The sequence below is a fragment of the Carya illinoinensis genome, chromosome 13 (genome assembly GCF_018687715.1).
Source record: "Carya illinoinensis cultivar Pawnee chromosome 13, C.illinoinensisPawnee_v1, whole genome shotgun sequence".
NCBI classification, from domain to species: domain Eukaryota; kingdom Viridiplantae; phylum Streptophyta; class Magnoliopsida; order Fagales; family Juglandaceae; genus Carya; species Carya illinoinensis.
This window is the reverse complement of record NC_056764.1, coordinates 1775570-1802359: the sequence shown is the minus strand read 5'-3', so window position 1 is coordinate 1802359 and position 26790 is coordinate 1775570. Positions and strand designations below refer to the sequence as shown.

At 38.6% G+C, this 26790-nt stretch overlaps 1 protein-coding gene across 3 annotated transcripts in view; it reads right to left on the bottom strand.

The window, feature by feature from the left end:
• LOC122291555 (exportin-7) overlaps positions 1–26790 on the bottom strand; it is a 29303-nt gene that overhangs the window by 1748 nt on the left and 765 nt on the right. For 2 of the 3 annotated variants that reach the window (XM_043099332.1, XM_043099333.1), the window contains exons 2-26: positions 26270–26518; positions 26017–26177; positions 25518–25583; positions 24508–24625; positions 24284–24393; positions 24092–24187; positions 23224–23347; positions 21825–21892; positions 15302–15388; positions 15053–15205; positions 14861–14956; positions 14632–14691; positions 14410–14528; positions 14155–14242; positions 6892–6996; positions 6709–6813; positions 6574–6626; positions 6389–6452; positions 6143–6277; positions 5573–5685; positions 5401–5494; positions 4881–5100; positions 2880–3010; positions 1931–2077; positions 1620–1748 (exon numbers count right to left, since the gene is read on the bottom strand). In XM_043099332.1, the coding sequence (XP_042955266.1) occupies positions 1620–1748; positions 1931–2077; positions 2880–3010; positions 4881–5100; positions 5401–5494; positions 5573–5685; positions 6143–6277; positions 6389–6452; positions 6574–6626; positions 6709–6813; positions 6892–6996; positions 14155–14242; positions 14410–14528; positions 14632–14691; positions 14861–14956; positions 15053–15205; positions 15302–15388; positions 21825–21892; positions 23224–23347; positions 24092–24187; positions 24284–24393; positions 24508–24625; positions 25518–25583; positions 26017–26177; positions 26270–26507 (2880 nt within the window). In that variant the 5' untranslated portion in view covers positions 26508–26518. The remainder of the gene's footprint in view (positions 1–1619; positions 1749–1930; positions 2078–2879; positions 3011–4880; positions 5101–5400; positions 5495–5572; positions 5686–6142; positions 6278–6388; positions 6453–6573; positions 6627–6708; positions 6814–6891; positions 6997–14154; positions 14243–14409; positions 14529–14631; positions 14692–14860; positions 14957–15052; positions 15206–15301; positions 15389–21824; positions 21893–23223; positions 23348–24091; positions 24188–24283; positions 24394–24507; positions 24626–25517; positions 25584–26016; positions 26178–26269; positions 26519–26790) is intronic. The other variant, XM_043099334.1, reaches the window with a different exon arrangement.

The following is a 26790-nucleotide window of genomic DNA, read 5'->3' as shown; positions in this document are numbered from 1 at the left end:
ACATAGAATCAAATATACAATGAAATTCACGACAAAGGAACTGGTATAACATATAAATGCATCATTTTTTTATAACTTTTTTTTTATAAGTAAGAAGTAGATTTTATTGAAGTGAATGAAAGTATACAGAAGAAATGACTAAGCACATTCTAATCATTTTTTTTATAACAACGCATCATTATAACCATAATGATCAAGAAATAGACTCCAGCACCATAACTTTATAGTCCTCATCATAGTTGACAGTGAAAGGCCCACAAACTTGATTAACAAAATGCAGCCACATCTTGTATGGTGAGGTTACCCTAGCAGTGATGAGGTTCTGAAAGCATGAGGGCTGAAATCGAGGGTAAATAAAAAAAACAAAGAGTAGTTCAGGGCCGCCAGAATGTGAAGAGGAAACCTTTATCACAAGAAACCACTAGTAGATGCTGCCTATGATATCCACTTCATCCGAAGTGAAATGCCCCCTCTAGTTATCTAAATGTTTTTTTAAGAACTCTAGATTCTCCTACTTTGCTAGAGTTCTATTGCCCTGATTTTAAGCCAGCTTCCAATTATTCGGTTTTGGTAATTTGGGGTACAAAGTGTTATCATCTAAGTTGGAGGATGGACATGTATTTTACTTTAGGATTATTTATTATAGTTTTCAGGTTAGGTTGGAAGTTCATTGCTTCAGCCAAATGACATACATCTATCTGAATCTATTAGTTTGGCTCGGGTCAGAATAAATCAGGTAGGATCAGTAAAACAGCATAGTGACCTGCCATAACACAAAGTTTCTAGCATGTTCTCACTTTGTTAATACCTATTTTGCATTCATTACTCTCCAGTATTCTAGTCTTCTTCAACACCAAACATTCAGAATTCATGATGTTAGAAAAGAAAGGTTGATACTTTTAGAAATCATCAAGGACCCCACTTATGTAGGATTAGCTCCGGGTGATGCCCCCATTTCACTTAAATGAACTGATGCGCATTCATATGAAATTAAATTGATGGAAAACTTTGGTGCTATATAATTCGATGAAATAACCCAGGTTTTCAAATTCATGAACCCTACGCAAGGTAACCCCAAGGGGTTGGCCCAAGTGGTGAAGGCCTTGGTCTTGGGGTCTCATTTCCTTGAAGGTCCAAGGTTCAACACCTCATGGGTGCAAACAACCCTTTGGGGCCACACCCCCTGGTGAAAAGCCAGCGATTTAACCAGTTCCGTGTAGGGAAACTTCCGAGGGTGCGGTGCATGGGACCGGGGTTTATTCTGCAGGGGTGGGTCCAAAGGGCCCTGCCTTGGAGAGGTTCCCCAACATCAAAAAAAAAAAAAAAAAAATGAACCCTACGCAAGGTGCAAAATAAGGAATTAAAAGTGCTACTACAAAAAGTTATGCATGCCAAACAATTAATCCCCAGCTAACGAAGATTTATGGCAACAATTTTTTTTTTTTTAGTTCATTTATAGAATTTAATATTAAGAAGTACGTGAGAGGATAATTTTAGGCATAAAAAATTTGACGGGGAAAGGGGACAGCATGAAAATTACTAGACCAAAAGAAACACAAATTGTCATATTTTTAAGCACAAACTGCAAATTATAACCCATCAATCGTTGTCATCCTTACTCCTGGAAACAAATTGGGGCCATCTGCAATGTGCCGAGCAAGATTTATTGCAGCAGGTGAAGTAGGTGCCTCCCCCATAGTGATATTGTTGAAATAGAATGCAGCCAGATTATCAACAGCAGATGCACACTGGAAAGAGAAGTTCAGAGTTTTGGACATCAATGGGAAATTTTAAAAAAAAAATATAGATACACACTACGGTGTCCAATCTAGACGAGAAATATCAGCTTAAAGCACATGCTCATGCATGATGTTTAATATATTTCAATGTTAATAATACCCATCCATATGATAAGAGGCACGAAACACACCTGTGATGAGATATTTGTATCCAACCCTTTAAGACCAGATTCAAGAGAACCTACAATATGCATAAAAGTGTTTGTATCCAAGTTCAATATAAATACAATGTGGCTGTTGAAAAGAACCTCCAAGAATGCAAAATAGGCCCTTGTTAGCTGCCAAAAAAAAAAGTTCAGAAAATTGCTCAAATGTGAGAAAACATTGTTGGAGAGAAAATAATCCATAAAATAATAAATGGTATCACAACTCTAGGACCCAACATTTTTTTTATGGATCACTAGTCTAGAACCCAACTATAAACTCAACAACTGACATTGAAAGGACAGAACACAAACTTGACAGAATATGAGGAACAAATAAAATATTTCCAAAATCGACCAATTTGCTTCACATAATTCATTATGCACATGATTAATGAAGTTCGTACTCAAGGCCAAACTTAAAACTTGGAAAAATATTCCAGCATCAAAAACTTGCGGACTACCTTTTTCAGATGAGACAAGATATAAAAAAGTTGAAAGGGCAAAAACTATAGGAACTGATTCTATTTTTTATTTTTAAAATCAGTTCAGTTTTAAGGCAGGAAAAACTTAAAATATTTGAGTATTTAGCACTTGAACTGACTCTTACAATTTGCATGTTTCTCAGGTAAAATTAAATGCTCAACTTTTAAATTTTTTCTTTATTGGTAAACAAGTATTGATAATAATAATAATAATAATAAGAGGCATAGCCCAAGTCCACAGATGTATAAGAAAAAACACCTAATTAAGAACTAGAAACAGATATAGACATTAATGCTATAAGGCTCCCTCCATGTCTATTTTTCTCTCAATCTAAACCCTGAAGTTCGGATTGAGAATCTTTTTTTTTTTTTTTAAACTAGTAGATGCTCTAGGAGATCTTGATCATAAAACCAATTGATTACTAAGCCTTTAGAGAAAAAAGTTCACATACCTTACGGAAGGCCAATATATCAGCCAAAGGAATTGATAGTGTCATCTTTAGAGCAACATCAAGGGCATCAGAGAGCGCTCTATCCCCATATAGCTCAAACACACCAAAGTTGACATAATTTCCAGCAAGGGCTGTCATTTGAAGGTGAGACACTAGATTCAGTTTACAACATACGTTTTTCATAAGAAACGCCGTATTCAATGAGTATTTGAAATACATGATATATAAGCACCAAAGCCACTATAGTACTGGCTGTTACTAGCATCATCCATATTGTGCCATATATAGGAAGGGGGGAAAAGATTATGTCTAACTGACATCTAAAAGATTATGGAATTAGTTTAAACTGAAAAGGTATTCAAAACTTTATATAAAAAAAGTTCAAAAGATAACATTGTACATATTAGTAATAAACTAATGCCATAACTGACTACTAGATGAATTCTTGAATTCACAGAGGATAACAACAGTTATCGATTAAAAGAATGATATTGGAAACACAAGTAACCGGATACACAAGGCAAAGAATCTGGAAGAGAGCATCATGACCAAAATAGGAATCTTAAAAGGATGGATTGATCCATGTATCTGCTAATCAAAACTCTCAAGTAGTGGAACAAGGGATTTTACATTGATAATTAGTAATTATCATCATAATAATGATTACTCATAATAAGGATGATAGTATTAATAAACTCTCTTTTACTTATAAAGAGAGATAATAACGATCTTTTTCTTTGTATAGGTAAGTAGAAATTTTATTGATGAGAATAATGATCTTCAAAATTCATCTTACTCATAATGTTCAAAGAAATTGTAATAAAACTGTAACAACAAAGTAAAGTCATGTAAGAATTGAAAATATTATAGATGATATTACTCATCATGTTTAGCATTACACCTGGTGCACTTAGAATAATTAGTTCCTTCTAAAAGAAAAGGCGGAGTCAAAATCCAATGTGCCCCATCCAAAAGAAGGTTGTTCAGGGATGTCAAGTGTTCGTTCCTTCTATGGTATCCTAGCATCTCATAATAAACAACCCTTTCGTTGGAAGAATATTTCGCGGACAAAGGTTTCAACGGGAGCTACGTTCCTTTCCTGGACAGCCTTGTTGGGAAAGATTCTTACAAGGAAAGTTTTAAGAGACATAATGTGGTGATGATTGGTGTTGTATTTGAAAGAGGAGTGGGGGGGCAGTTGATCTTTTTTGTTGCTGTGAGATGCAAGTGCAACGTGGAGTGACTTTTTTCAGTGGTATTGCAAGTTGTATCTTCATCTGAGACTTCTTTAGTCATATTAACTGTTATATCATTTTTTAGAACTCTGTAGTTGGGCTATTGCTGTGGACATTAATGGCATGGCCTTCATGATTTTCTTGTCTCTAATGTGCCTACCTAGTTAGGACATCAGAGTTGTAATTCTGGCTTTTGCCATCCGTTTTGATCAATAAAATTTGTTTATTTATCAAAAAAAAAAAAAAAAAAGACTGTTATATCATTTTCTTGCTTCTTCTGTCACAATTTTTCTACAGTACCTCTGTTTTGCATTAGATTTTTTTTTTTTTTTTTTTTTTTTTTTTTTTCCAAAAGTTAATAAAACTACAAAATACTTTAGAGGCATGCATGTTTTATAAATAGCTTTAAATTTTAGAAAAAGAAAAAGAAAAAGAGAGCTTTGGAAATTAAACTTAAAAAGATGGAACATCACACGAACACACCAAAATATGCTGAGCAAAAATTCAAAAAATATACAACAAATATATGATCTATAATATAGTTGAGAACAAATGTAATCGAAAAAATAGGGATACTCATAGTATTATAGCTTTTGATTATGTTCATATTTGATTAAAAATAAAAGGTACCAAATAATACCAGCACTAGAACAAAAAACGGGTCATATTAGACTTCAATATCACACTGGCTAAATGCTAATAAAAAAATAATCTCACTGAGTAAACCCACCGAACAGCTGAAGTAAACAAAGGTTGTTGTTGTTACCTCTTGAGATAATGTTTAAACAAATCCATATACCCTTGTATTTAAAGGCATATATATCAGCAGCATTTGGAAGAGATAAAATCCTTGACCCATAAGCAACAATTAATTTACTGACTTCACGGAAAAGAAGTATGCCGTTTGGAGAGGAAGAGTCGAAAGTCAGACGCTGGGCTTTGTTTAACACAAATTCAGCCATGAATTTCAACAAAGGTGTCGTAACCTGCATTATCAAGTGAATTGAAAAAGACCCTGTTGCTTATCAAAAAAAAAAGACCCTGTTGAGGGGGAAGAGAAAAAGATAAAGAGCCAACCAGTTTTCAATACATGGACACTGTTGAAAGACAGGTAAATTGGGATTAAGGCTTATTTTAAGTTGATCAATTTTTTTATAGGTAAGTTTTATGTTGATAAATATGGATTCCAGCGCTGAGAGTATAAATGCTTTCTAGGGTTGACTACAGTATACGTGAACACTGTTGAAAAGCCTATATATAGGCAGAATCTAACCATGTTTCCCTACCTCTGGTGTATCACTCCAGTGTGAGATGCCTTTCAAGAGTAGTGGCATGTGTGCAGGATATAGCCAATCAAACAGAAGCCCATAAGTTCTGCGACTGTAAAATATCAAAAGCAGTAACATTATTATAGTTTAATGTTCAATAACCAAATCCAGAAATTTTGCATATACTTACCTATTTGTCGCCATTGCAATTCCTCTGAGATCCCTCATTAGGCCAATTAATGCATACTTTACAGCATCAGTACTGAAAAGTGAATCAGGGGTCGATTCTAAACTGATGAAAACCTAAAAGAACATAAATATTCAATCAGCAAAAAAATCTGAAACTAAAAGAAAGAGGAAAAATTAAATTGGCATGCCATCCATTCAATAAAAATATAACTACTCTGACTGTTTACTATTTTTATGCAAGAACAACATTTTTATGATCATAAATGAACATGAAATAGATATTAATTAACAATACAACTTAGCATTAATATTAATGATGGTAAAAAAAATTAATGGTACAAGAGCCATAAAAATATTAAAGAGACAAAGGTTACACATCTCATTTAAAAAATAATTGCAGCTTCAATTAACTAACGCAGACAAAAGCATGTATTAAGTGCCATAAACAACAGGATCAAGCATAACTGAAGCACTGTCAAAAAATAGGCTACCGGAGCAACCCTTTTTGACATGTTGAGCGTGCAATATACACATATACATATAACTAGACAGAGGGGGGCAGAGAAAATACTTGCAAAAGTGGATCCATTGATGACTTGAATTTCACAGGGCTGTCCTCCATAAATATTAAACAGCCGATGGTGTAATAGAAAGTTGTTCTGCTGCGTGAGCATCTATATTCTTCTAAAAATGGAAAGTGCTCCCTCTGAAATTAGGAATGTGAGAAATTAATCATTATAATAAGCATGAGGATTAGTTTCATAGACACTCAAATAAAAAGTGGAAATGGATCAGGAAAGTTCAGAGCTGGAATTACAGTGTGATTTGCAACTATGAATTTGACAGTATCTAATTTCAAAAGCAGCTTCCCAGTCATGTATCTGCAACCGAAAAAGCACCACAGTGGTCCACAAAGGAATTTTCATTGGCAAAAATCGTAATAATAATTTTTACCCAAAAAACAGTTAAGTATCACTGAAATACGTAAGTAATAATACTTACCCAGATGCCAGCTCCAAGAACAAGCCCAATGTGTGATCAATCACCTCTTCACTCTAAATTATGCATAAAAACAACTATAACACACTACCAAAGAAAAATATAATCAACACATGGAAGACAAAAAAGAGCTTTCACCTCTGTATAACACTTGAGGTTTGTAGCTATCTTCCCAACAATTACATTCAATAGCAGTAGATGATCATGGAGTCCAAGAAGCTCAGACAACCGGGCATATAACTGCTGCAACAAAAAAACAGAGAGCCTCAAAACATAGGCAGCAACAAAACTTAACAAAGAATAGGAAGAGAAAATTATTACCTTCGATGAATGCATGGCCTGATCACCTACGTAAGACTTTCGGAAATGTTGAAAGAAGGTAAGAATTGCTCGATCAAGTCTCTGCTTGCTTATTTCACCATATCTCTGCCATGTGCCAAGATGTGGAATCAATAATTTGAATCACTAAAAGAATGTTAAATGGCATTTTCATTTTTCACTAATATTTGAAAGAAAATCAAAATAACTCCTAATGATATTTTGGAAAGATTTATGTTCAGTTGTCTTTAAAGGAGAGAGAGAGAGAGAGAGAGAGAGAGAGAGAGAGAGAGAGAGAGAGAGAGAGACTTCTGCTTGTCAAAGCTTGGAAGAGATAGCCAATATAAAAGCATGCAATTAATGGAATAGCAATTGCAACAATTTGACATCTGATCATGACATGGTTTCCCTGATCTTCAGCCTCCAATATATCCTTCCGCTAAACATATGACTTTGCTAAGTAGTTTCTTTTTCCCAAAATATGCAAATGGGGAGATGAAAAACCAGTATAATATCGAAGAAGGTCCGATTGGGCTGACAGAATAGTACATTATATGGGAATGTGTATGTGGGCATTGGAAGGTAGCCTTAGTTGGTTAATTAGATGGGGCAGTGTTCGCTTGTATTAGTTGCTAATTTCGTTGATTGGGTATGATACGTTTGTGTCTGTGTGTCCAATGTGGATGACAAATATGATGTGTATGCATATAAACGCAACAAATAAAAAAGATAATTAGGCAACAAATAAAGAATTGAAGGATAATAACATACAACCACTTATGTATACATCAAATCTAATATTTCATAGGGATTGCAGGTCCAAGAAAAACATTACATGATCACCTAACACAAAAGACAGTCAAAAGCCCACTGACGGAGTCCAGGTTCGTGGAGGAGTATAATGCGCAAACTCGATATGGAAAAGGCGTATGATCATGTCAATTGGGATTTTCTGCTTCATTTACTGAGGAGGTGTGGTTTTGTGGAGCGGTGGAGGACCTGGATCCATTGGTGCATTTCCTCGGCAAAATTCTCTGTACTGTTGAATGGAGTGTCAGTGGGTTTCTTCCAGAGCTCACGTGGATTGAGACAAGGGGACCCATTATCTCCCTTGTTATTCGTCATAATCATGGAGGCACTAAGCAGGATGCTATCGGCATTGGTTGTGAATGGTGCTATAACAGGCTTCCCGATCGGAACCCCGAATAGGGGTATTATTAATATTTCTCACTTATTATTGGCAGATGATACTCTGATTATGTGCGAAGCCGATCAAAGGCAGGTTCAAGTGCTAAAGGCCCTACTTTTTTGCTTTGAGGCAGTCTCTCGTTTGAAGGTAAATCTGGACAAATCAAAACTGGTGCCAATCGGGCTAGTTCCTAATACTCGCCTCTTGGCAAGAACGTTGGGTTGCAAGATAGCCTCTTTCCCTATGACTTACTTGGGACTTCCTTTGGGGAGTACCTCCAGGGCTTCTTCGATATGAGATACAGTGATCAAGAAAATAGTGCGGCGTTTGGCGGGATGGAAAAGAATGTACTTGTCCAAAGGTAGTAGAATCACTTTGATAAAAAGTACATTATCTAACCTACCCACCTATTTCTTATCTCTATTCCCGATACCAGCAAGTGTGGCAATCCGTATTGAGAAGCTCCAACGAGATTTTCTGTGGGGGGGTTTGGGGGATGAATTTAAGTTTCATTTGGTTAAGTGGAAACAGGTGTGCCGCTCTATCCCGGGGGGAGGACTGGGAGTTAGGAACTTAAGGGTATTTAATCGGGCATTATTAGGCAAATGGTTATGGAGATTTGCCAGGGAACCAGACTCTCTATGGAAATTGGTTATTGAAAAGAAATATGGAGGTTTATGGGGAGATTGGTGCACCAGGGAAGTGAGTGGGGCTTATGGAGTTGGATTGTGGAAACATATTAGAAGAGGCTGGGAGGTGTTTAATCACTTTGTTAAGCTCCAGGTGGGTACAGGAGCCAAGATTAAGTTCTGGAGCAACATGTGGTGTGATAGCCGGGCTTTAAAAGATTTGTATCCCTCACTCTTCCAATTAGCGAGTGCAAAGGATTTATCAGTGGCGGATGCTATGGAGGTGTCGGGGGGACGGATTACTTGGAATATTAATTTCGGTAGAGCAGTTCAGGATTGGGAGATAAGTAGCATTGCAGATTTTTACAGTTTTATATGCTCCATAAGAGTAAACAGCCAGCAAGAAGATGTCATGTGGTGGATACCAGAAAGAAAAGGTATCTTCTCGGTTAATTCTTTCATAAGGCTCTCACCCCAAACTCCAACTCTCATTTCCCTTGGAGAAAGATCTGGAGTCACAAGGCACCTCCAAAAGCCTCATTCTTTGCCTGGACAGCATCTCTGGGTAAGATTCTTACAACTGATAATCTAAAGAAAAGAAGGATCATTATCGCAGACTGGTGTTGTATGTGTAAAGGAGGGGGAGAGTCGGTAAATCATCTTCTGTTACATTGTGATGTAGCAAGGACTTTATGAAATGAAGTGTTCGTTCGTTCGGTAATGGTCTGGGTGATGCCAAAAACAATGGAGGCAGCGTTGGCCAGTTGGCCTAGCATAAGAGGCAGGCAACCGATTAAAGTTATGTGGAAGATGATCCCTATTTGCATCTTGTGGAGTTTGTGGTGGGAGCGCAATGAGCGGACTTTCGAAGACAAGGCAAGATCTTTAGAGGAGCTTAAATTATTTTTTTTAGAACTCTTTGTAGATGAGCCATAGCTGTAGATTTTAATGGCATGGCCCTTCGAGATTTTCTTGCCTCTAATGTGCCCACTTAGGTGGGGCATCAAAGTTGTAATTCAGGCGTTGCCATTCTTTGATCAATATAATTATTTATTTATCAAAAAAAGGTTCGTGGAGGAGTCTTGGCATGAGAAGGAGTGTTAAGAGTTAGTAGTTACTAATAAGTCTGTTTTTCGTAGCTTTCAATGAGGGGATAAATACCCACGTCATTATTATTATCTAGTTATCATCTTTTAAAGTAGTTGTCAATAAGGAGTTAAATACCAAGTCGTTGTTATTGTGTTTGCAGTCGTTCTTATCTATTGTTAGAGTAGCTATAAATGTAACTATTTAAGGATCCAAGTATTACGAGGAGGAACACTTTTGACGAATTAATGAAGTATACTTTTGATCTTGAGATGGGAAAAATCTGGTGAGACGCCAGATGAGTGTGTGAGTTCTATTTTATTTACTAGTTTGCAAGGTCATGCGTCAATTTTGGTATCAAGAGCCAAGTTCCTACCGTTCACCACCATGCATACACGAAGCAGCAACCACTCTGCCACCAACTGCCTAACACCACAACAATGCGATGATCTCTTGTTGGAAGTGATTAACCAACTAGGTTCCCTCAATAAGAAAGTTGCCGTAGTTTGGAACCATGTGTTTGACAAACCGAAAGGTTCAGGCGTTAACAAGCAGGAGGATACGCCGGAACCCAAATTACATCTAGAAGGAGAAGGCAATGTAGAAGATCCCTCGCATATACCACCTTTCACCCCTTTCCAAGGATCTCGATGGGTGCCACGAGCTCAAGGCGGCAAAAACAGTCTTGCACATCGCATGGATTCATTTAGGAACCGAATAGAATTTCCCGAGAGAATCATCACGATGAGGCCACAAGACGAATTAGAGTGGAGGTACATGACTTCCATGGGAAGTTAGATCCTTATGCTTTCCAAGACTGGATTACGCCCCTGGAAGATTATTTTGATTAGTTTGGAATGACGGTCGATCGCAAAGTTCATTTCGTGAGAATGAAGTTATAGGCACATGCGAGAGTTTGGTGACAAAGCGTTGAAGAACAACTGCACAGGCTACATCAACATCGGATTACAGATTGGAAAGAGATGAAATTAAGACTGCAAGAGAAGTATTTACCGATTGACTATGAGGAGCTGTTGTTGTTAAGGCAAGGAGCAACATTTGTAGATGACTATACTAAAAAATTTCACAAACTCAGAATCCATAGCCGTGTGTCAAAAACAGAGCGCCAATCCATCGCACGCTACAAGGTGGGTTTGCAAGACGACATTCGGAAAGAATTGATCATCGTTCGATTGACAAGCCTGGAAGAAGCTTATCAACTAGCACTGCGCTTGAAACAACAATGTGGGATTTCCATGTCCCAAAGACCCATTCAAAATTGGACAACTCCTGTGTCCAAGGGGAATCCAAACCAGAGAAGTTAGACCTCCCCAATTGATCACACGTGGTATAAACTATAAAATACCGATGGCGCCAAACAAAAGGGTCCAAGATAGTAATACAAGCAAGAGCAAACCTAAGAAATGCTACAAGTGTGGCGGGTGTGGCCACTTTGTAGTCGTTTGCCCTACAAGGTTGGCTTTAACTTGTGAAAACATGATTACAACTGCCGAAGACAAGATGACATCAAATACCGATGAAGATGTCGAGGCTACGAGACCAGAAGAAATACTGGAGGGGTCCAAACTACCAGTTTGTGTGATCCGGCGCGTACTGACCGGACAAAAGGAGGAGATAGCAAGGAATGATTGGTTATGCAACAATATCTTCCATTCTCAGGGTGGAGCACCAAGGAAGATCCTTGAATCTAATCATTGATAACAGGAGTGGAATGAACGTTATCTCACAAAAGGTTGTGCATAAACTGAAGCTTCTAGTGGAAAAGCACCCTCAACCGTATAGACTGAGCTAGGTCGATGATACCTACATCCCTGTGAAACACTAGTGTTTGATCACTTTTTCCCTCAAGCAGCACTACGTTGATACCATACGCAGTGACATGATCCCTATGAAAGCCCGCCACTTGTTATTGGGTCGCCCTTGGTTATACGACAGGTGAGTCAGGCATGATGGTTATAAGAACACATACTCCTTTTTGTATAATGACAAGAAGGTGATCCTGCAATACATGAAGATCCACGATTTCGATCATCCAGCAAGTGAGGATCACATACTCACACTAAAGGGGTTCTCTCAAGCAAGCCACGACCGTGGAATTATTTTTTCCTTAATCGCCAAGGCCACCGCAGCGCTGCCTACTGTAAATGAACCACTAGCGGAGATAAAGGAACTCTTGGAGGAGTTTTTTGACATCATCCCTGAGGAGCTACCTCAATTTCTACCCCCCATGAGGGATATCCAACACACCATGGACTTGGTACCTGGAGCAACTTTGCCCAATTTGCCTACTTATCAGATGAGCCCGACTGAACACAAGGAGCTCCAGTGGCAAGTACATAGTTTGCTTGACAAAGGGTTTATCCGCGAGAGCCTCAGTCCTTGCACTGTACCCGCCCTAATCACACCCAAGAAGGACGGAAGCTGGCGGATGTGTATTGATATTCGTGCGATCAATAAAATTACGATGAAGTATCGCTTCCCTATTCCCCGTTTGGATGATATGCTGGAAATGTTATGTGGTGCGCAGATCTTCTCTAAGATTGAACTACGGAGTGGCTACCACCAAATACAACTATGGCCCGGGGACGAGTGGAAAACTGCCTTCAAGACGAAGGAGGGTCTTTTTGAGTGGCTCGTAATGCCGTTCAGACTCACGAATGCCCCCAATATGTTCATGCGAGTTATGACCCAAATCCTCCAGCCATTCATTAACAAGTTTGTTGCAGTCTATTTTGATGACATCCTCGTGTTCAACCACGACTACCCCGGCCACTTAAACCATCTACGTCAAGTAATGGAAGTCCTACGTTTTGAAAGCTTCTCCATACATTTAAAGAAGTGCACATTTGCCCAGAGCTTGTGGTATTTCTAGGATTCGTCATCTCGGATCAGGGAGTTTCCACCAATCCCGCCAAGGTGCAAGCTGTTCGAGAATGGCCCACTCCGAGTAATGTCCAGAATCTTCCAGCTCCTTCTTCTCATTCTTCTGATCTGGTGGTGCATCGTGGTCATGGGCATACACCACCATATCAGAAGAATGAGAAGAAGAAGGAGCTGGAAGATTCTGGACAATACTCAGCAATAACAGAATTCACAGAGTGGTCCTACAGTCTGTTGCAAATGCTAAATGAAATTCATGATAAATGTAAATTCACTTATTTCTGTATAAATAGGACCAAAGGGTCCCGGCATTATGTAAGAGAGGAAAAACTGATACTTGCAAAATCTTCTTTCAATATGAAATCATCTCAGAGGTCTTTATTCAAACATCTTGTTTACGTCTCCTTTATTTCCTTCAATATGGTGCAGCGCCTGATGGCTTAACACATGCAATTATTATTATCTGGTTATTCTCTTTTAGAGTAGTTGTCAATAAGGAGTTAAATAGCAAGTCATTGTTATCAACTTATCGTGTTTGCAGTCGTTCTTATCTATTGTTAAAGTAGCTATAATTGTAACTATTTAAGGATCCAAGTATTACGAGGAGGAATTCTTTTGATGAATTAATAAAGTATACTTTTGATCCTGAGATGGGATAAATCTGGTGAGACGCCAAACGAGTGTGTGAGCTCTATTTTATTTACATGTCTGTGAGGTCCTGCGTCACCCACTCTATCCTCTACCAACTGCATTCACCATTCAGGATTATGATGGTCTATTGCCAGTACAGTACGTCTTGTATTCAAACCAATAACTTAACTTAATTCCAAAGGCAGTTTTAAATAAAACTTGTGAGCAGGATCCAATACAATACTGGCTTAGATTGATGTGTCCCATTTAAGTACGTTTGAATCCACTTACATAATGATACTTCAAAACAATTAGTGTATTCTTCAAAGACCAAAGAATCAAAGATTCTTACAACTTAAACCGAGACAAAAGAATCAGTCTTACCAGTTATGCTTACATTACACCACTCAATGAACTCTCATTTGGCATTGTTTCATAAGTCAATCAGCAGAAAGGGGCATTAACATATACACAAGGTGTATAGAAGAGAAGGCACTTGATTAGGGGTGGAAGGAAAACAAAGACAAAATCTAGATAACCAAAAGTATATTACGAGCCAACGATCAAACATTTTTTTAATAAGAGCCAACAATCAGACATAAAGAGTTTTTAGCAACATGGATATGAGCTCATCCATCAACAGTGTTCAATGACATGAACCAGATGCTTGTTACTAAACCTGATGAAGCAAAATTGTCATACTTCCATCTTAAATCCCATGCATGAAGCATTAAGGTTGCTATGCTAAAGGAAACATAACGATTTAGACTTTCAATGTACCCTCTGGTATAAAAAATTAGGTCAAGGCAAAGGTGATTCTTGCTTATCTACCTGGCTGTGCAGTCCACTGTCAGTTACATTTATCAATTGCAAAACACGAGCTGAAAGTTCTGCATCGAGCACTTCTTGTGATTCCACACTGCATATTAGAAACATAGGCAATTAACAATAACAACAGAAAAAATTTAATAAAAAGTATTAAAGGATTTTCTTTTTTCAAGTAAAAAGAAATTTTATTCAACAAATGTAATAGGCAGAAAGTATAAAAGGATATTTACCTACGACTACTTTTTAAAAAAAACTTACCTACAACCAGTACATTGTTTTATCTTAAGAATGGCAGCAATAATATGAACGACCCAAGCAAGTTTGGCTTCTATGACAGAGAGATCCTTGTTATCAGTGGTCTGCAGTCGAGCTCTTTCCTATTTTAATCAATCAAAAAGAAAAAGTAATGTTCATCTCATTAGAAGCCCAAAAGGATTTAAATCAAAATCTTAAAAAAATAGACACGATAGATGATAATACCGTGTATACTTGCAGAATTGGCTCCATTATATTTATTATATACAAACTACTGCTTTCATACTGCAAATCAACGAAACAAAGTTGTTATTATGCCAATACAACTCCAACAAAATAAGATCTGGAACGAGATTGTTAAATCAAATACAGAGGTATATTTTCATGTCTTTCCAAATAAATGCACTTCAGGGAACTTCAGGCTAACAAAAAAATAATCACATATAGATTGAACCTGAAATCTGCAAAGGTAAGGAAAGCAATCTAGTTGATCCTGAAGAAGTTCAACATTGTCTAACGGGTTCTCAGAAAGATCATCTGGCAACACAGCCTGCAAAATACAAAGAGAAGAAACAGGGGGCAGATGTTCTCACATTTACAATACTATCAAAATACCAATCCATAAAGAATGCATAGGCAGCTATACCTGCACAGAGTTAAACCTTGATGTGATGAAACCTTCAGTAATCTTAGGCACAAATTCATCCAGCAAGCTTGGTGCATCACCTTTCAAATAGGGTACAGATGTCACCAATCTGGACCACAGGCCTAATAGGTAATACACACTGCTGCTGGCCCACTGGCAAAAGTAGATGACCTTAATCAGTAATGCAAGTCACAGAGGGTAAAAGGGATCTCTTATAGACACTGTAACATGGAATTGCTTAAAAGTAACCTGCCAAGATTGCAGAGACTTTAAAGTGAACTCTGCAACCAGATGTATCCAATCACTATAGCCTTCTACATTCACAAGCTCTGACAACTGCAACATAAGTTTACAAATCCAATAAACATGTACCTTCAAATTAAGAGAAATAACTTCAATTCACTAGCCTAAGTCTATATTTACAAACTGTACTTGGGCTATGCCTATTCCTCATCAATAAAGTGTTTATTTACGATAAAAAAACTTTTTTTTTTTTGATAAGTAAAATAAATTATATTATCAAAAGAAGGCAATAGCCTGATACAAGATTAGAGACCACATCTAGGTATGAACAATGGATATAAGGAACTCATGTAGCCCCAAACCATTGAAATCAACCGCTAAGGTCCATGTACAAAGAGTTCTAAAGAAAAAAACTTTCAATTCCTCCAATGATCTCTCTTTGTCCTCGAACGTCCTGTCATTGCGCTCTCTCCATAGACACCACATGATGCATATAGGGATCATCTTCCATACTGCTTTTATCTGTTGATTTCCTCTCAAATTTTTCCAACTGGCCAAAACCCCGACCACCGTCTCCGACATAGCCCAAGCCAAATCCATTCTACCAAGTACCTCATTCCATAGCCTACTCGCTACCTCACAGTGTATTAAGAGATGGTTCACCGATTCACCTCCCTTTCTACACATGCAGCACCAATCTGTGATGATCACCCTGCGCTTCCTCAAATTATCAGTTGTGAGAATCTTACCCAATGCTGCAGTCCACACAAAAAAAGCTACTTTGGGTGGCGCCTTATGTCTCCATATCTTTCGCCATGGGAACTAAATAGGTGTCTCTTGAGCAAGAGACTTATAAAAAGAGCGCACCGAAAAAGTACCTTTAGTTGTAGGTATCCACCATAAACTATCCTGTGAATTATCCGGTTTAGTAGCATACAAAAGGCTATAAAAGGCTTCTATACTGCTCAACTCCCAATCTTGTGCCACCCTACTGAATATGATATTCCATTGAATTTGTTCCCCTGATCTTTCCAGTACATCTGCTACTGAGGCATCAATATCTCTTGCAACTCTGAATAGTGAAGGAAAAGATTCCTTTAGTGCCACATTATGACACCAAGTGTCGTACCAAAACTTGATACGGGTTCCTCCTCCCAAACGGATTCGAGTATAACGAATGAAGACCTCCCACCCTTTTCTTATATGTATCCACAAACCCACTCCATGCGCTCCTCTCACTTCTTTTGTACACCACCCCCCCCATAGGCCCCCATATTTGCTCTCTATAACCATCTTCCACAAGGCTTCAGGTTCCTTGTGATATCTCCACAGCCATTTGCCTAGTAGCGCCCGATTGAAAGTTCTCATATCTCTAATGCCCAAACCCCCATTCGAGATAGTGCTACATACTTTATCCCACCTAACAAGGTGAAATTTTTGTTCCGCACCCATTCCACCCCACAAGAAATCCCTTTGAAGTTTCTCCAACCGAAAAGCAACATTTGCTGGAATAGGAAACAAAGACAAGAAATAGGTGGGTAGGTTAGAAAGAGTGCTCTTAATTAATGTTATCCGCCCACCTTTTGACAAATATAATCTCTTCCATCCAGCTAGCCTACATTCCACTTTCTCAATAACTGGGTCCCATAAAGAAGCCGCTCTCGAGGTCGCCCCCAATGGAAGTCCCAGATAAGTCATGGGTAAGGATGTAGTCGTGCATCCCAAAATGCTAGCCAACTGTCTAATATGCCGAACACTTCCAATAGGCACCATCTCAGATTTTCCCAAATTAATGTTCAATCCGGAAGTTACTTCAAAACAAAGGAGAAGGGCCTTCAAAATTCGAATCTGGTTAGGGACTGCTTAACAAAAGAAAAGAGTATCATCTGCAAACAAAAGATGTGATACATTAACAAGTCCCCTATTCTGAACTCCAATCTTAAATCCAGTGAGCAACCCATTCGTAACCAAGGCTGATGACATTCGGCTCAGTGCCTCCATCACAATCACAAAGAGTAAAGGGGATAACGGATCGCCTTGCCTTAAGCCTCGTGTGCTACAAAAGAAACTAGTTGGGCTTCCGTTTATCAAGACGGAGAATTTTACCGTTGATATACACCACCTAATCCATGAACACCATTTCTCTCCGAACCCGCATTTCCCCAAAAGATCAAGAAGGAACTCCCAGTTGACATGATCATATGCCTTCTCCATATCCAGCTTGCATATAATCCCTGCCTCACCAGATTTCAACCGAGTGTCTAGGCATTCATTCGCAATAAGAACCGCATCTAGGATTTGTCTATCCTTCACAAATGCATTCTGAGGTTTCGAAATGAACTTCCCCACTACCTTACTCAGACGATTCGCTAGCACCTTGGAAATTATCTTATAAACCCCATTTACTAAGCTTATAGGTCGAAACTCCTTTATCTCCTCAGCTCCCACCTTCTTTGGAATTAAAGCGAGAAAAGTAGCATTAAGGCTTTTTTCAAACTTTCCAGCTGAGTAGAACTCCTGGAACACCTTCAATAGGTCATCTTTTATTACAGCCCAGCAAGTTTGAAAGAAACCCATAGTGAAACCGTCAGGGCCCGGCGCCTTGTCTTTAACCATTTTCCTCACAACTTCAAAGATCTCCAACTCCTCAAAAGGCCTCTCCAATCGATCTACATCAATAAGTTCAATGGAATCAAAACCCAATCCTTCCAGTTTCGGCCGCCAAACCACCTGTTCAGAAAGTAATTGTTCAAAAAAGTCAACAACATGGTGGTTTATCACAGACTCATCCCGACACTCCGCTCCTTCTATTTTCAGCATCTCAATGTTGTTATATCTTCTATGTGAGTTAGCTATTCTGTGAAAGAACTTGGTGCTTCGGTCTCCTTCCTTCAACCATAACGCTCTTGACTTCTGTCGCCATGATGTTTCTTCCAGGATTACTACTCTTTCCAGATCTGCTTCCAGCTCTTTTTTTACAGCTATTTCTTCTTGAGTTAAGGGCCGGTTTTCTTGTATTCTTTCTAAACCTTTGATCTCTGCCTCCTTGCTTTTTTTACGCTCCACTACGTCGCCAAAAGTCTGTTTGTTCCACAACTTTAGATCTTTTTTTAGAGCTTTCAGTTTACCCGCAAAAATGAAACTAGGGGTACCTTGTATCTGATATGAAGCCCACCATTGCCTGACCTTTTCCTTAAAGCCATCCGCCTTCAACCACATATTTTCGAATTTGAAGGACCTACGCCTCCTTTGTACCCTGCCACAATCCAACAAAATAGGCCAATGATCCGAACTCAAACGCGGCAATCTCTTTTGCCACACGTCAGGAAAATGACATTCCCACTCTGGTGAGATTAGAAATCTGTCTAGTCTAGACCATGTATGATTATTCGACCAGGTACATGTACCCCCCACTAGTGGTAAATCCACTAGATTCAAATCAAAGATGCACTCTGAGAATTCTGTCATAGCTGGCCTCATTCTTCTATTCCCAAAACACTTAGTTGGGAATCTAGTTACATTGAAGTCTCCGCCTATACACCATGGAAGATCCCACCAGCTATGTACTCCAGCCAATTCTTCCCATAATAATCTTCTCTCATGGTCTAGGTTAGGACCATATACACCTGCAAAAGCCCACAAAAAGTCATCTGCCACACTTCTAAAAGAGTAGGCCACCGAGTATACTCCTACAAACTCCTCAATTTTCTCCACCACTCTTCTATCCCACATCACTAAAATTCCACCCGATGCCCCTTTGGCCGCCAAGTATACCCAATCTACATATGGACAGCTCCATATACTTCGCACCAAGTTTCTACTAATAATTTTCAGCTTTGTCTCTTGTAGACACACTATGTCCGCCTTCCACTCACGCAACAAGTGTCTTATTTGTAGACGCTTATTGTCCTTATTTAACCCGCGAACGTTCCACGATATAATTTTTGGTTTCATTTGGAATATGCCACACCCTTCCCTTTAGTCCTTTCCTTGCTTGCACTTCCTTCTGAATTCATGGACCAATTCAACCTTCTCAGTTCTCGCTGCTTTTTTGACTCTATTTTTCTATGCTTATGATGGCCTGTTTCAATTGCTGTAAGTAAAGCCATAAACTGCTCTTCATATCCTTCACACCTCAAACCCACCAAATGTTGTATATCCTTTACCGTATTAAAAACCCAGTCTGAAATCCTGGGCTGTTCTGGATTCAAGAAGTTTAAAGGGACAGGTTCACTCTCCTCAGCTTGTACCATCCCCGTTTCCTTAGCTAACTGTATGGGCACTAAACTGTTTAGAACAAATTCTGCTTCTTGAACTCCCTGTCTATATGTGTCTTCCACCAGCGATACTTCTTCCACCCCAATGATGTCTACACACCCTTGAGAATGCCTTAGGAGCATTTCATCATCAAGGGACCCCGATTCCTCACTGTCCGTGCCCAACGAGTACCCATCTTCTTTAGCCGAAAGTCCCCCAGACTCCACACACATAGTGGGAAGGTTATCCGGCTCCTCCACCACCGGAAGGATCTCTAAGCCTCCCTTCGGCGAGTTCTGTCTCTTTTCCGGCAGAAAAGCAGCTCCCGAAAGCCCCGGAAAGACATTTGGGGCTTCTAACAGGTTTTTCCGGCCACCCCACTCAGGTATTCCGTCTTCAGAGAGCTCCACCGTCATCGCCGGCAGTTTCTGACTTACCTCCGACGACAAAACCTGCACCGGCGACCGTCGCTCCAGATCCGGCGCTGGACAAGGCTCGGATCTCACTGGATCCGCTAGCCTATCGGGGCAGGGATCCAGCGCATGGGCCATCGGGGCTGGGCTCCGGCTCATGGGGGCTGGGACGAGGCTCACTGGATCAGTTTCCATGGCTCTTTCAGAGAGCCCCTCCCTTCTCCCGGTTGAAGTGACTTGGACCAGGCTCATGGGCCTTGGGCTGGGGCCTGGTTGAAGGTCTGCGACCTTTTCGGAAGTGGCCTGAGATTGGGCCTTAAGCTGGTGTCCAGTCTTCGGCCCAGAGACCTGCCTCCATTTATACCCACTGACCATAACTTCTTTCCCTTTACCCGTGGGCCTCTGATCTTGGCCCGGCCCCTTCCAGCCCCTCTCACTTTTATCCCCTGCCTTATTTCGCCCGACCACCTTTCTCATTTCAGTCATCTCCCACTGTAATAGCCATACTTGTCTCTGCAAGTCTTCTATTTTCCTCCCCACATCTCTATCACCCACACTGTTAGCTTCTGGAAAATAAACACCGTGAGTGGCTCTAGGCACTCTTCTGTCAGTATTTTCCACGCCACCTCCCAAACCTTCTTGGACCAGCACCTCCTTATACGACCTCGCCGCTGCCACCCTCTTCCATGGCTGAGCACCTCCATGCATACTGACAGCCCTTCCCTTTCCTTCCATAACAGACTCCTCCAACACTTCCCTCATTCTCCTCCATCCACTTCCCCCTTCCCCTTCCGGAATGAAAATGGAGTTTTTCTTTCCATCCTCCCTGTAAACTGACACCACAATATATCTTTTTTTTTGATAAGTTGACACCACAATATATCTCCCCCTATCATTGGCACATCTCTGAGCAAGCAAACGCCTATACCCCTCCCTGATGGTGCTGTATACTTCCTTTTGCTCACCCCTAAGACATACTTCCAATGTCTTACACAACCACTGAACTGTGTTATCTTCTACCCATAGCTCTTGCTCATGCTTCCATTTTCGCTCAAAAATGGATATACTTGAACCAAATAAAACCAGCTAGAATATCTGGACCAGACGAATATAAGAATGTTGTCAAAAACAATTGTCCAAAATGACAAGCCACAGAGCTCCAATAGGAGTTCTATCATGGTAAATATGGTGGGCGTGTGATTATTTTGAGTGTTAGAGATCCACTATGGTAACAGCTAAAAGAAACCTCAAAACAGTCACTAAACCAATGTGTCCCACATGCAGCAGGGTAAAGATTTTTTTTATAGGTTATACAGCAGGGTGAAGATGACAGTCAATAGAACCAGCAAATTATCTTACTTCTTAATTAGTAAATATCATCTTATAAATAATCATAAATAAGGTATACAGGCTGCATACGAAAGTATTCTATTGCAGACGACAGCCCACAGCCTTCTTTTATCTAACAACATCCAAAAAAAGAATGACAGAGCAAGACTTAATTCTATTGATGGAAACTCTTGCCGTTAAAAATCTGCCCATTTCATTCCCTTATATAGTCTACATGAGATAAACACTAATTTAGGCATAAGCCACCAAATATGAACACAAGCAAACATTTATTTAGGCATAAGCCAGCCAAATATAAGACAAGGGCCCATAACTCCAGAGCAAGTAAGGAATGAAGCAACAAATGATCTACATTATAACCATTTATGTTAAACATACAACGCCAGTCCCTATTATTCTCTTCCTCGTTACAGTTGCAACAATACTTCGTAATTACACATACTCAAATCCGTTTGCATAGCCAATAAGGAGTGGAGTACCTGACGTCCAAAATTTTACATTAGGCATACCTGATAATTCACCCTGAAACGTCCAAGAAGACGACAATACTCATGGTAATTGTCATGATCAACAAGACCTGATACCACATCCAATAAAGATATTGTAAGTGCACATCCAAAAGAATAAAGAATTTTTAAAAAAATACACACTAGCAAACTTTTAAAAATAAACTAATTATTGGTAGGCTGTGCATAGTGCTATGAAATAATTCACAAAAACATTTGAATGCTAATCCTCATTGTAGAACAGCAAACCTATAGGCGTTAATTTAAGCTTTTTAAAATCAACCACATACACTTGACTCACTAAAAAGTTCATTAGCAGTCGACTACAAGAAATGCACACATTTGCAACAAGCTCAAACACACACCACGGCAGAAGCAATCAACTCATCTTTCTTTCTTTTTTAATAAGAATCCACTCATCTACAAGCTTTTCATAATCATATTTTAGCTTTAAATCATATAACATCTCCTAATGGATGATAGATTAGTCCCAACCTCAATTTGGTACATACATAAATTCTGATCAGATATATAGATCACTGGTCCAACTCTGTCAATACAAGTTCCAAGGATACCACAACTAAAACGCAAAACCTGGCATGACAAATTTCCTTTTTTAATAGGTAAAATAAAATTTTATTGATAAGAAAAAACAGGAGTCTAAGCCCAAGTACACAGGAGGTATACAATGAGAACACCCATTTACGAGGACTAAAAATAGATACAGGGAAACCATGAAAACTAGCCCCATTGAAATCAATGACAGAGTACCATAAAAATAAAGTGTTAAAAAGAATCTTTTGAGCTCATCCAAGGAACATTCCTGATCTTCAAAGCACGGACCATTTCTCTCCATCCAAAGGCACCACATGAGACAAAGACGAAATGACAAATTTCAAGTTTGAAAGAACCAAGGACACTGCTTGTAAAGGCAAAGCAATGGCTCACAAGGCCTAGGTAGATTTTTTTTTTTTTGTTTTTATATAAATAAACGATTGTATTAATAGGATAGGCATTGCCCAAGTACACAAGATGGTATACAAGAGGAAATGCCTATCTAGGATAGGTAGAATTTTTTAAGTAACACAATAAAAGAACTAAGTGGATTTCTTTCAAGTTATGCAATACAAGGACTAGGTGGATTTAAAATCTTCAAAACTTGAAGTCACATCTATAATATTAAACAAGGAAATAGAAAAGGAAAGAGCAAAAAACGAATATCCCTAGGAGATTATTTATGGGTAGTAACATAGGCATTAGGCATGTGCATAAGCACACACATCCATAAGCTGAAGAGCAAACAAAGAAAGAGAGTATGGATCATTCAATAGTCACTCACAATCAATATGGAAAAAGTCTAGCATGAAACCAGAAGGAAAAGAATGTGACAAGCCAAACACACCTTGCCCTGTTTGCAGGATTTCTTTGGTTCCTGTCATTAAATGGGCCAAAAACTTAGAACGGGCAGCATCATTTGTAAACAAAGAACGTCTTACAGAAGCAAGTCGCACCAAGCACTCCAGTGCCTGGAAAGAAAAATTATTTTTAACCCTAGCAGAAAAAAGTTTAAAGCATACTTAACAGCAATCAACTAGGAAAAGTTCACAGCGAAAGACAGAGAGGGATGGCCTAAAAATTTTCTTTTTTAGCAATTTTCTTTTTTAGCAAAACAGACCACGCAAACTGGATAGTGAAATAAATGGCAATCCACCATTTTTTTTATAAATAAAAAGTTTATTAATATTCAAATAAGAAAAGGCATTGACCAAGAACACAAGATATATACAAGAAAAAGATAATTAAAATGGCACTCCACCATTGATTATTCCTGAAACTGCAGAAGTCTATCCATTTAATTAGCAAACGATTTTCCCATATTTTAAAAACGTAAGAGAAAAAACTAATGCCCTGATGCATTTTCTACTAATATTGAGAACGATATGTTTGTATGCATGCTGGCTTTTTTTTTTTTTTTTTTGGGGGGGGGAGAAGTTTTTTTTTTGGGGGGGGGGGGGGGGGGGGGGGAGAACAGAGCTGAGCTGAAAATACACGTATACTGCCACCCCCCAAAAAACTCAAATACATAAGGAAGAATAAAATAATATATATAACTATTCAGCCACTAAATCAGTAATTTGAGTATAACTTATCCGTATAGCAAAATCCCTAGACCAGTCTTTCTTTTCTCATGCATATCTTCATAGGGCATGTAAAGAGACGATGTGTGCGATGATGCTACTCCAAATACAAGAAACATGACATGTACTAACCTCTTTGGAAAGAGGGGCCTTCGTAATAGCATAGTAATCAAAAAAGATCTGCAAGGTTGCAGGATCCTCCAAAACAGGTCTCCAAGAAGATGGAATCTGTCAGATCACCACCATATTACAAAGCAATCCAATGCAAAAGGAACTTACCAAAGAACCATTAATAAGTATTCATTACAATAAAAGAGGCAACACCTGAACAGTACCAAATTCTTCGGAACTTTCATCAATTGATGTCCCCACAAAATCAAAGGATAAACACTTGAGCGATAGAGAAAGTGCTAACTCTTGCAATCGACTAACAACTGCATGTTACATACACACAAAACCATCAGAACTGAAATCACCAGAAAAGCACCAAATGAAAATCTAGGCAAGATGGTGGGTTGGTCACTCCCAAATTATACGTAGCACATTACCATCACTCTTCAGCTGTTGTAGTGACGTCAATGATATTTGGAATATCTGATAAAGCAATTGATCCCTGAAGGAGCATGCTACCCTTCGATGATGTGTTGAAGGCAACCCAGGATTAGGCTAAGGATATAGAAGTCCAAACACATACAAGAAGTTAATGAACCAGATCAATATAATTAATTTTATAATTGGCAAATAAGGAAAAGCTAAAACAAGGACAGATTATTCCTTTAATCTCCAAAACATTTTCTCACAACAGTCACAAATGCATTGCTTATATTTCTTTTTATAAAAAATGTTTGACAAAAAAATAAATGCATGCTAATATTTCCCGACAACAAAACAGAAATGCACAAAAGAAACTACAAAAATATTAGAAATCTTAGAGTCTAATATGCCACGTGACATTCATCTCATTAAAAAATTCTGTACACGATTAGGAGTCACCACATCATGAGAGAATCGAATTTTTAGCTAAAATATACGCACAAAGAGCATCTAGATGAGCAGATTGCTGCGGCTATTACAAGTTATGTGATTAAAACTTGTTGTAGGAAATGCATGTATTTGTTATACCTAACAACTAATAAGCTTTTTCTTTTCCAAGATTAGGCATTAGCTGGTAAATGTTGTTCTCAGTTGATAATTTATTTATTTTTTCCTTCTATAATTTTACACACTAATACAAAGATGCATCCATCTCTCATTCTTCTACTTTCTGCCCAGCATCAGAATAAAATAAGAATACATCTGGTGATCAAAGGTGTCATCGCAAAGACATCATTTCAGTCACTATTTTAGATAAGACTTCTAAGAAATAAGCACCAAACAGGTAAAAGAAGCTTTTTCTTCTTCAAAGAATGAAAAATCATACGGTGTGAATATTACTGAATACTGTAAAATATTATCCTCATAATGGATTTAAGAATAACATATATTACCAAAGATTTCTAATATTGGAATAACTATTCCCCATATTGCTAACAAACTTGGGCACAAGTCATAAACTTACCTGATTCATCTCAGACACTAGTTGATTTAAGATCTTCAAACCAATAGCATAGTGGTCCGATGTTGCCTGTTATTAAAAAAAAAAAAAAATTCATTATCTTAGCGATATATGTAACCAACCGTGTGAACAACCTTGGCCCAAACTTGGAACAATTACTCAAAGTCAATCCACCATGCCCAGAAAGCAACAATGCAAGGCAATAAAAGTATGTCTGAAGAGAAGTGTTATAGCCACAAAGAGATTTCACAAAAGTAAACTCACAAACAGATTACACAGCCGAATGTGGGATGATCTTATTCATTCAATTCATTTGAAGAGCCAACAAACCATAGAAAAAACAATTATGCAGGAAAATTAGAATTTAAAGGAATCCAACGAATCAACTTAGGTATATCTTAGACAATATAGCTGCTTACATGCATATGTAAAATGCAGAGAACACAACACGCATAGGCATACATCCACACAGGCAGAATTATCGACATGCACTACAAATAACCTGGCTCAAGAAGTTCATTGACTCTTTCACTACGTCCCGGAATCGATCATCATCAAACCACCCAAACTTTGTAACTCGACATAAGAGTTGAATTAAAGATGCGGTTACAAAAGGCTGCAATTCAGGTCCCCTGGTGGCAAGATAGTTAATAAGGTAGCTTCCTACAAGTGAAGTTCAAACATTCAAGATTAGAAAGCAAATTGAAAAGTAAAAAAAGGTGCAGAGGCCAGTAGGTGAAGAGTAAGCAAATTACGGATATCAAGACGGAGTTGTAAGGCAAGGCTATGCTCAGTGACTTGCTTCAACAAACTCGAACTAGCGAGCATCAGCGCATAAGGAGTCAATGAATGGTCAAGAATGTATTGGCATTGTGAAATATAATCAGTGTTCACCGAAAAGCATTTCAAAGTATTCTCTGCATGAGCTCTTTCCACAGAGTCCTGGGAATTGTACAGCCTCTCACACAATGCCTCTAGTTGTGCTAGTTCCATTGCAAAAGAATCTGAAGAAATGTCGTAAATGTCACATTACTGAAACTATCACAAATTCCCATGCAAAATATTATCTTCTACTCTTTTTTTTCGAAGGTACATTCAGAGCAATTTCCAGAGTAAACTGGAGCAACAAACTCGCATCACTTTTAGCTTTCCTTCATATGCACTATGAGATGGATTCAATAAGTAAGCCTTTGTCAGGATGCAAAGAATATGATAGAAAAGATTCAAGCATAGTGTTAAGATCTTTTGAAGCAACACGATCAAACAGAATCCAACA